The following is an 11403-nucleotide window of genomic DNA, read 5'->3' on the forward strand; positions in this document are numbered from 1 at the left end:
TCGTAGCTTTACGGCACGTAAAAGAACCTCATATCTCCAAAGGAGGTCACTGAGCCAAATTACGGACGTTTCCCGCCCAACAGCAGTCTCTAATACCTCTGGTAGATGGGGGAAGCATTATAGATACCTCTCAGCTAGTAGAGCCGGTCTCGCTGGCTGGGCAGGACTGATGGTAAGCACCAATACCGGTAAGATATAGAGACTGGTAGAAATCATAGGGGGAAGCACAATGGACCAATACAGGTCTAAGTGCATGGGGAAACCCACCCTCTCCAATAACTAACTAACTGTAGTAATTATTGGGGGATATCACTGCTATCAACTTCATACAAAACTTTATCCAATATTCTTCTCTCAAGGTTAAGTTCATATATAGATGAAATTATTGGGGATCATGAGTGTGGGTTTTGATGTAACAGATCAACTACAGATCAGATCTTTTGCATTTGTCAGATATTGGAGAGAAAATGGGAGTGCGATGAGACAGTATATCAGCTATTCATAGACTTCAAGAAAGCCTATGATTCAGTTAGGAAGGAAGTATTGTGCGATATTCTGATAGAGTTTGGGATACCCATGAAACTAGTTAGGTTGATTTAAATGTGTTTAAACGAAACGTATAGTAAAGTCCATGTAGGTAAACATTTGTCTGATAAATTTCCTGTCCAGAATGGTCTAGAACAAGGAGATGCTTTATTGCTGCTCCTTTTCATCTTTGCTTTAGAATATGCCATTAGGAAGGTCCAGGGAAACCAGGTGGGACTGAGATTAAACGGGACACATCAGCTGTTGGCCTATGCCAATGATGTGAATCTACTGGGTGACAATGTAAATGCAATAAAGAAAAACACAAACTTTAATTGACGCAAATTAGGAGGTTGGTCTGGAAGTAAATAGAGAGAAAACTGAGTATATTATGCTGTCTCGTCACTAAATTGCAGGGCAAAATCATGACAAAGATAGGAAACAGATGTTTTGAAAATGTGGCACATTTCAGATATTTGGGAATGACAATAACAAATCAAAAGAATATACAAAACTATAATTTTGCCTGTGGTTCTGTGTGGGTGTCAGACTTGGTCTCTGACATTAAGGGAGGCGCATAGACTGAGGGTGTTTGAGAACAGGATGTTGAGGAGAATATTTGGACCGAAGAGAGATGAAGTGACAGGAGGTTGGAGAAAACTGCATAATGAGGAGCTTCATAACTTGTACTCTTCTCAGAGTATAATTAGAATGATCAAGTGAAGGAGGAGTAGGTGGGCAGGTCATGTAGCACAAATGGGGGTGACGAATGCATATAGGATATTGGTGGGAAAGCCAGAAAGAAAGAGACCACAGGGAAGATCAAGGTGTAGGTGGGTGGACAATATTAGAATGGATCTTGGAGAGATAGGATGGGATGGTATGGATTGGATAGATCTGGCTCAGGATAGGGACCAGTGGAGGGCTCTTGTGAACATGGTGATGAACCTTCGGGTTCCATAAAATGCTGGGAAATTCTTGAGTAGCTGCAGAATTGGCAGCTCCTCCAGAAGGGCTCAGCTCCATGAGTAAGTAAGTAAGTAAGTAATAAGGTATTATTTGCAGACGACACCAGTATTATAGTAACTGACACCAAGAAGTTAAACTTTGAAATAAATCTTAATCAGACTTTCAAAGATATAAATACATGGTTTAATGCTAATTTGCTTACCTTGAATTTTAATAAGACTCAATATGTCGAGTTTTGACCTATGAATTACTATAATATCAGTACTCGTATTAACTGTGATCAGATAAATTTAACAAATGTGAGTGAAACAAAATTTCTGGGATTAATTATTGATGATACTCGTTCATGGAAACAGCATATTGATTGTGTTATTAATAAAATTTCTGTTGCATGTTATGAATTGAGAAATATAAAATATATTGTCCCTTTAGATACATTAAAGCTAATTTATTTTGCTATATACATTCTGTCATAAGTTATGGTATAATTTTTTGGGGTGCCTCTACTTGTGTTAACAACATTTTTATATTGCAAAAGAAATTAGTTAGAATTATAACAAATTCTAGACCAAGAGAGTCTTCTAAGGAGATTTTTAGAATTTTGAAATAATGACGTTCTGTTCTCAGTACATATATCATTACTTTTATACACAATTAATAAGAAACATTTATTTAATTTTAACAATGAGATTCACAAATACAAAAGTAGAGCCCTCAATAATTTATATTTACCTGCAGTTAACCTAACAAAATACAATAAAGGTGCATACATATCAGGTATTAAAGTTTTTAATCATCTTCCTCAAACAGTAAAAATGTTGACTACTGATGTGAGAAGTTTTAAATCTGGATTGAAGAGGTTTTTACATAATCATTCTTTTTTTTTCCATGAATGAATATTATCAACATAATTGGTCATAAGTGTGTACATTTCAGATGTATTTAATTCACTTAATATAGGCAATTTAAATAAAATTGTATTAATTAAAGTTTTATAGTAAGTTATTTTAAATTATTTTATTAAATTTATACTTTATATTATTTTTATGTTAATCAATTAATGTAAGTGATTTTGATTATGTGACTCATGTAATTTTGTATATGTATCTTGATATATCTATTTTCAAAGGGACAATTTCTACATCCTAGGTTTGTTACTTGTATGGATATATGGAAAATAAAAGGAATGAATGAACGAACGAACGAACTTACTGAGAGCTTTACAGTTTTAAAAGCAGGATTGAACAGTAAACAGCTCATGATATACACATATTGCAAACAGTGAAGTTAGAAATTAGACAAACTATAAATTTTTGTCAGTTCTGAAAGGTATCATATATTGCACATGCATAAATGAGACACTTGAATAATTTGCTGGTGTGCATTAATTGTTTTCCAGTATGTGTACTGGCTAAAGGAAAAGTGGGAGTAGTCATAAAGGTATTGGTATTTTGCTGTAATTTGCATGAATTTGGTATTTCGTTGATGTATGATAGCCATGAACCAAACTAGAAGTATTTGAAAAGAAAATACTATGAAAAAGATATGACCCCATTAATGAGAATGGCACATGGTTGATTAGATAAAACCATGAATTATACTAGCTATGGAGGAAATTAAGAGGCGATTGAACTTGGGTAATGCTTGCTACCATTCAGTCCAGAACCTTTTGTCTTCTCATTTGTTGTCCGAAAACATAAAAATTAGAATATACAAAACTATAATTTTGCCTGTGGTTCTGTATGGGTGTCAGACTTGGTCTCTGACATTAAGGGAGGAACATAGACTGAGGGTGTTTGAGAACTGGGTGTTGAGGAGAATATTTGGACCGAAGAGAGATGAAGTGACAGAAGGTTGGAGAAAACTGCATAATGAGGAGCTTCATAACTTGTACTCTTCTCAGAGTATAATTAGAATGATCAAGTGAAGGAGGATTAGGTGGGCAGGTCATGTAGCACAAATGGGGGTGACGAGGAATGCGTATAGGATATTGGTGGGAAAGCCAGAAGGAAAGAGACCACAGGGAAGATGAAGGCGTAGGTGGGTGGACAATATTAGAATGGATCTTGGAGAGATAGGATGGGATGGTATGGATTGGATATATCTGGCTCAGGATAGGGACCAATGGAGGGCTCTTGTGAACACGGTGATGGACCTTCGGGTTCTATAAAATTCTTGAGTAGCTGCAGAATTGGTGGCTCCTCCAGAAGGGCTCAGCTCCATAAGTAAGTAAGATATGATGAACCCAACATATCCAAACTGGGGGAGGCAGGAAGACAGGTGGCTGAGATACTTGCCTAGAACAAATGGAACAAATCGCTGCAAGAAACTAATGTTCGCCAAGAGAAAGACACTGGAAAAGTGGGGAGACAGTCAATAGGAATTTAAGAACTCTCCAAATTTGAAGTTGAAAGGAAATGGCGCTGGAAAGGGTCCATTTCAGAGACATCATTGTGGTGGCCAAGGCCTGCAACAGGCTGTAGTGCCTTTCATGATAATGATGATAGCCATAATTGTTACCTACTATGATGCAGACTGCATTGGATATTGTCATGCAAGATGTTATGCCATATTACTTCACATACAAGACACCCTTGAATTAAGATGCATCCAGTTTTTAAGTGTGGGTTTTAGGAAAACAGTTTGAAAGATGCATATTTTTCAAATTTATGACATACATCAATTTTTTATTGGGGAAAAACGTGTAAAATGTGTCTTATACAGGTATTGAATTATATTGGTGGTCACACTGTGTATAGTGGCAGCCAGAATAAGCAACAGACTCAACATGAATCACTAGAGGACAGAACAAATAAGTTGCTATATCATATATTTCTTCAGGATTGTTCCAGCATGAAAGAAGTTGTTACTGAAATGCACCCAGTGCAGGAAATTGATATACAGTGTAATAAAAGTTGCTATTTGACCATTGCTTGTTATTAGTTACTTTGGTATGAATCCTTCTGTTAGAAAAGTTACTTCTATCTAAATGGTAATGGAATATGTTATAGGCGGTTGACTTGTAAGGCTCTGCATGCGCCAAGCTATAAATCACATGGAATTGAATACCTTAAAGGCTGTAAGGAGCTTGGAGGGAAGATTTTACACATTCTCAGTCTCAGCTTCACACCCCAGTGGTTCACCTGTGGCACCTATTCACTCTGTAGACGTATATTTGGAGAAGCTAAAAGACATGTTTTTCCTTGTATTCAAAACTGTTGCTTTGTAACAGACTGAAACTCTGTAGTGTATTATTATTATTTTTATTATTCTGTTGATCCATACTGGTACAACCATTGGATATAGAAAAGTAAAAAATACAAGACGGTACACAGAGTTCAAAGCATTTGATTTTATTCAGGATTTCCTGCTACCTTCTCTTTTCAAAGGCCTTATGCAAAATGCATGGTGGGTGAGTTCATTGTCACCACTGCATGGAGTTTCCAGAAACTGCAGTTGAAGAAGATAGCAATTTCAGATATGGAGATTAGCTCCCAAGTTTTTGACAAAAGGTGGTCCTCCCTCTAGCTTGGTTGTTGTAGGGTTCTTACTGTTAATGAAAGCCTAAGATTTCTCAGAGAACCTCAGACTTTGTGATTTGTTATTCATGCTACAGAACTGGCACTTTTGACTGCCTGATTAATGAATAATCTCTCATATAATGTGTCCCTTTTTTCTACTTTGTCTTAGTAGAACATGACTTGATCTTGTACTTGTGTTACAGATACTATCCAATATATCATTATCATTCTGCTTTCCTACATTATGCAGATCTGTGGTGGAACTCATAGTGCATACTTTATTATGGTGAAAAGTACAGGATGCACCATTGATTTTTAAGGAAACTCTTTGTTGTCAGGAGCCTCTGGGAGTGCAGAACTACCCCAGTGGGTCATGCAGTAATGGACCAGAGCCAACAGTGTCACCAGGTGCAGCAGCTGCAGCGGCAGTGGCGGTGGTGGCACAGGGGTTGAGACAACAGATGTGCAGTATGGTGGCTGCTGCCCAGCACAATGCCTCTCTCTCTGGTGATGCTGGTGTAGGGCTAGTGAACAGCCTGGGTGGACTGGTAGGGCACTGCAACAGCTTGGGGCTCCCCAGCAATGGCACCACGCATGGTGGAATGCCTGGGCTTGGCTTGGCCAGTCCACTGGGCTCCAGCCTTCGTGTTTCAAGTCCTGTGGGCTCAGAATTGAGGGCAGGCAGTCCGGCAGAATCAGCGGCTGCCAGTCCCATACCATCACCGCTGGGAGGCGGGAGCAGTGGAGCTACACCCACCCCAACAACACCAAGTGGTGCTTTGAGTAGCGTGGAAGTAGGAATTGGCATGAGTGGTATGACCTACAAGCCTACAGCTACCTTCACCTCTCCTCGACCTGAAAATCTCTTCCAAGAAGATATTGAAGACATTGTGAAGAGCCCACAGTTGGGTTCCCCAGACAGCCTTGTTAAAGAGCCCAAGGAAAGCATCACTGTAAAGGTGGAACCCATCATTGGCAGCCCACATGAGTAGAGCATGCAAGTATTGATTTATATTGTGATATACAATATAGAGTAGTTTTAGAAATATACAGATGTTAGGAAAAAATTATATCATGAAAAATGACCCATTTTGCAGCCTGATTTGGCAAGGTCCAAAAAAAGACTTGTTTATGCTAGCAGAATTATAGAAATATAAAAATGTAATAAACTTCCAAAAATATATAGAAGACTAAGACTTCCTAAGAACTTGAGTTGAATATATAAATTCTAGTGCCATTAATTTCAACAAAACATGTGTAACTGATTATGGTATGCAAGGTTAATGTTTTAGTGTCAATAATGTACATGTAGCACCCCCATACTGTGCTGAATATAGAAGTTCTGTAGTGATCCTTAGCCTGACCTCTCAGTTCATTGAGCTCTATCAGAATTAGACTTTATGTTACAGAAAATAAGCAGCATACTTAATTTTGACTAGAAGTGCTTCTCATCCATGTTGTCAGCCATAGTAATCTTATAAACACACCTAGGCTAGGGATAGGTTGCTTGTCTTTAAAAAGGAATGTGTGTGCTGCATCATTTCCAATGATTTCAGTACAAACACTCTGTTAAGAGAATATAATGCAATCAGTGTTTTGTTTCACAGAGCTCTGTAGTGAGAGACATCAGCTGATAGTTAAATCTTATGTCTCAGTTTCACAAGTATCATGTTGTATACTTTGTACAGTATTGTAGAGTTTGTATCTGTATGTTAAATTATTTGCATAATTTCACATTATTTTGACAGATTTTTCTGGTGTTTGAAATTGAAATGTGAGGTATATAGATATATGCACACAGTACAGGGAAATCTTAATAATTTAAGAAGTGTGCTTACTGTTGGAGATTGTTCATTTCAAGAATAATATTCTCACCAAGTGAGGGAAAGCAAGGTCAGAGCAGAAGTTACAGAATGTATAGAATATATATTTTGTGAATAGAGTGTATGAGAAATGATATAATGTGTGGTGTGTTTTCCATGTTTCTTAGTAGTGGCAGGCCTTGCTGTTGGCCAGTTGAAAGTCTGGGTGTCCAGTAGCAAGTATCAATGTATTGTGTTGTCTCCATTTACTGTATGCATCATATATAGAATTGTTTCTGCCCTTCTGTAAATGCCAGTATAGTCTAGTCAAAACTAGCTTAAAGTGAATCACAAAGTATATCAATACTTATTTTTGTGATTTCATTGTTTAGGAATGATGTACAAAATTTATATGTAGTTATTAAAAATGCCTTCCTGCCTGCCATTGGGGTATGCCAAGATTGAATTGAAGACATTGTTGACACACACACAAACATAAGAAGAAGTGATAAAAAGTAAATTATAATGAAGTGGCCTTGAAATTCGTTTTGCTTATTAAATCAGTTAAAAATAAAATAGCTATTTAAAAAGTGGTACCGTGAATTTGTAGACAACCCTATTCTTGATAAATAAGTTTTTTGCATAAGAAATTTGTATACTTAGTGGACGCAAGCAATTTACCTAGCATTCATCAACTTGTGCCTATTGTGAATGTTTTCATGAATAGGTTGTACTGCAAAGTTCACGCAAAAATGTAAGTAGAAATGAATGTCCATTGTTGTTAGTATTCTTGGCTTACATGTGTTCAAAAAGTAGTAAAGTGCCTTCCATTTTTCTGACCACTTGACAATGTGATCAAATCATGTCAACACATTTTAATTGAGTACTCTTCTAGTGAAGTCTAAAATACAGAAAAACCATGCAACATTTTGGTAACCGGTATCACCCTAAATGGCACATTTATTTCATATCCATAGTTATCGGATGGCTGCGTAAATTTCTGGCACTGGAAATACAACCTTGTTACACATCAAATGCTAAGTATTAGAATAGTATATTGATGCAATAATTATGATAATGTCATGTGTCATGTTACTGTTTTGTAGTAGAGTTCAAGAGATGACATATTGTGGCTTAGAAATCATGTACAGTACCTTGAAACATTTGTCAACTTAAAGTTTTATTAGTGTCATATTTATTTCAGCTTCCACCCTATCTGCTTGCTTTCCATGAACAACTTGACATGTGTCTGACAATCTGATATGATTTTTTCATATCAGTTTTGTTCACAAATTATTTTCCTGCCTACTACTAAGTAGCTTGGTCCATTCTCCCAAATCTGTTGCCCTCCACCCCCCCCCAAAATTTTTTGGCAGCCTGACATACAAATTCACTAAGAACTAGAGTCCCTTAAATGTTTAAAGTGATATTTACGAAGCTACAGAATGTATGCCTAGTGTAAAATGGGTGTTTCAGTTTCACTTTAGCTTTTGATCCAAGAATACTTCAGTCTGATAAATGTGTAGCCAGTTAAGCCTTAGTTCACACTAAGATGCACAGGGAAACATGTGTAAAGGTTTGGCCATGCAGAGCGCTACGTACGCTATGTTCGCTATATGAACAGAAAAATAGCTCCCTTTATTGCCAATGTTACTGGCCACACAGACTTCCGTACGCTATGTTCCCTATGTTACCTGCGTCGCAGAGTGTACACAGTGTACGTCGCGAACATAGCGTAGCGCTCTGTATGGCCAAACCTTAAGCCTTCATATCAGAGTCTGTGATTATAGTTCAGTTTTAATCTAAAACTGGAATGCGGTAACAAATATTAGATAAACTATTTAAGGCAAAATTTGAATTAAATCCCCCCCATGATGCAGGGCAGTTTCTGCCATAAAAGTACTATGTTGTATTTGAGGTTCTCACGGCAGTGACTCTGAAGAGTATGGTCTTGTGGGTCGTCACAGTATGTAGTTCGAGAGCCTAACGTTTTGGTGGGACATAAGGCCTCCACCTTCACGGTCAATGAGTAAACCAAGTAAGAAACCAGCATAAGCTGAGCATAATCAAATTTAGGCCTACTAAAGAGATTTGTTGTAGGCTATTTTAAGTTAGATTTCTGTTAGCCCAGCATTTTCTTACAAAGACTGAGGAGAACTGGGAAGGACTGTGATCATAGTCAGTCTGGGGTTAAGATTTGAATCCAAGATTGGTGTTTCTGTTGACGATGAATGGGAAGAGTATGGTAAAGAAAATGAATGCATTCTTGAAGAATACAACTCTCTAGGTTGTAATGCTGTGCAATTCAGAGGAGCCTCAGTGTGCAGTGCACTTCTTTTGCTTTCTTGTTTGGCTTCCTTTTGACCTTGAAGATGGGGGTAGTTTGTTCCTCTGAAACATCAGGCTGTGTCTGAACTACAGGGCATTGTAACCCAGAAGACTGTACTCTTCATAAAACTGTTAGTTTCTATAGTCACTGAAGGCAGTATTAGTTTTCTTCATACTCCAATTTTTTTCATGAGAAGTTACTGATACATTGTTCTTTGCAGAGATGTCATGAGTCACTTTGTTTACAGTTAACTTTATGGGAATACTTCAGCTTCGGTCAGATTCCAGATTCAAAGTCCCTCCTCGTGATCTTAAAGTTTGAGCCAGATTTTTTTCCCATTCTTTGTATTACTTATTTTGATCTATTTTGTGTGTATTATAATTTATTTATTTATTTGTGTATTTATTTATTTATTTTTCACAACTTATCACTTGGAGTTGACTGCCACTTTCACTTTCCAGATGCAAGTATGTTATTTGATCTTGTCTTTTTACCTAGAAACATTGTCTTTGTCTAGTTTAATACTGGGATATTCAATACCAATTTTTGTAGCAGTTTGTTCTCACAAGTCTGGATTTCATGTGAAGTTCCAAATGCTTTTTCTCCTTTTATTCTCATAAAGAAAAGCCAGACAGAATGAATTGAAAGGTGGGTGGTTTGTGCTAGTTTATATGAGGACACTGTGAATTGCAGATGTTATTTGTTGTCAATTGATAATGAAAAAATAGTCATTTTTGGTGAACTTGAAAGAACAATAGAAGTACTTGTAGTTGATTTCAAGATTAGCTTGGCATATACCTGCAGGGATTGGGGAAAATCACAGAAAACATCAATCATGATAATAGCATTTTATCTGAGGTTTGAACTGGACACCTCTCAAATACAAGTCAGAAGTATTATCATGTGAGCCACTTTGCTTGGCTTATTAATAAGAGCATTATTTGAATTTGATGTTCTCACAGTGGTGACTGTGAAGAGTATGACATTCTGGTTTGTAGCAGCATGTAGTTCAGCAGAAGTCCAGTGACATTTCAGAGGACTTCTTTCGAACTATGCAGCATTGAAACCCAGAAGATCATACTCTTAAAGAGCATTATTGCTTGCTGTGAGAAACTGGAAACTACTCCACACTACTCTGATATGCTTTCTGTTTTAGCTAGTTCATCCTGAATCAATTGAATTCAGTCCACACTTCTATGCCCTATTTCTTTAAGATCCATCTTAATGTGTTACTGATGAAATAGCAATCATATTGCCAACAAAGTCTTCTTACACATTATAAAATTTTGTTATTTATATATTACTTTTACTGCAAAAGGATAATAGAAAATCCTTGCCTGCAGTTGTGTTTGAGTAAGGCTATTACAATGTTTAAGGAATTATTTACGAAGGATATTTGGAAAGTAACCTCCAGTGAGCTGTTAAGAAAACAAGCAATGAGAAAAGTTTTATTATCTACAAAAAATGTACATACTTAAGCTGTTTCTTAACACAGTGACTGCTGGAACTGAGGTACTTGTCATATTGGGGAATAAGTTTTTGTATGCATGTGTCAAGGAAATCTGTCACCTGTGAGCTCAACCACATTTTGACAACATCCATGAGCTTCTCATTATTTTTGAAGCACTATGATCCCACCCAGTTCATGAGGTAGGTAAACAGGTTGCCGTTGCTCAGAGCAAGATTAGGGCTGTAAGGAGGGTTGTCAGGCAGTTCCCAGCAGAAATGCTCAAGCAGCGCTCAGGTGCAACCTGCTGTTTGCAGACATGCATCGTCATGGAGGAGCACCACAACAGCATTCCTTTCCTGCCCCAGAAAACAGTTGCCTTGAGCTTTCTGGCAGATGTTTTTTAAACTTTTTTGGCCTGTTTGGTGAATGTGTGTGCATCCACTGCTGGTTTTAATGCTCTTTTGTTTCAACATTCACAAATAAAAGTCAGGTTTCATAACCTGTTACTCATATGATGTGACTGAGAAATTCATCGACGTCTTTGTGTTATCACTCTAGAAGAAGTCAAAACTGATGTCATTCTCTGCGTTTTGTGCACACCCTTGAGAATATTTGGAACAAATTTTGCAGAAAACTTGTGATTGCGTATCATTACTGTGATAACCTCGTAGAGAAGAGTGCATGAAATTTGTTGAAATTCACACAAAAGTTCTGAAAATGTGAAGTGCAACTTTTCATGAATCTTTTGGATAACACTTTGAGCCAGATCATCACTCACTACAGATGCTGGCCACTTCATTGTTCACC

The 11403-nt window shown here is 37.3% G+C and overlaps 1 protein-coding gene across 4 annotated transcripts in view; it reads left to right on the forward strand.

Moving 5' to 3' along the window:
• LOC111864968 (protein bric-a-brac 1) overlaps positions 1–7698 on the forward strand; it is a 346096-nt gene extending 338398 nt beyond the window's left edge. For 3 of the 4 annotated variants that reach the window (XM_033752038.1, XM_023852662.2, XM_023852742.2), the window contains one exon: positions 5336–7698. In XM_033752038.1, the coding sequence (XP_033607929.1) occupies positions 5336–6007 (672 nt within the window). In that variant the 3' untranslated portion in view covers positions 6008–7698. The remainder of the gene's footprint in view (positions 1–5335) is intronic. The other variant, XM_023852817.2, reaches the window with a different exon arrangement.
• Positions 7699–11403: the final 3705 nt, after the last annotated feature.

The sequence above is a fragment of the Cryptotermes secundus genome, unplaced genomic scaffold, assembly GCF_002891405.2.
Source record: "Cryptotermes secundus unplaced genomic scaffold, Csec_1.0 scaffold2380, whole genome shotgun sequence".
In the NCBI taxonomy this organism is placed as follows: domain Eukaryota; kingdom Metazoa; phylum Arthropoda; class Insecta; order Blattodea; family Kalotermitidae; genus Cryptotermes; species Cryptotermes secundus.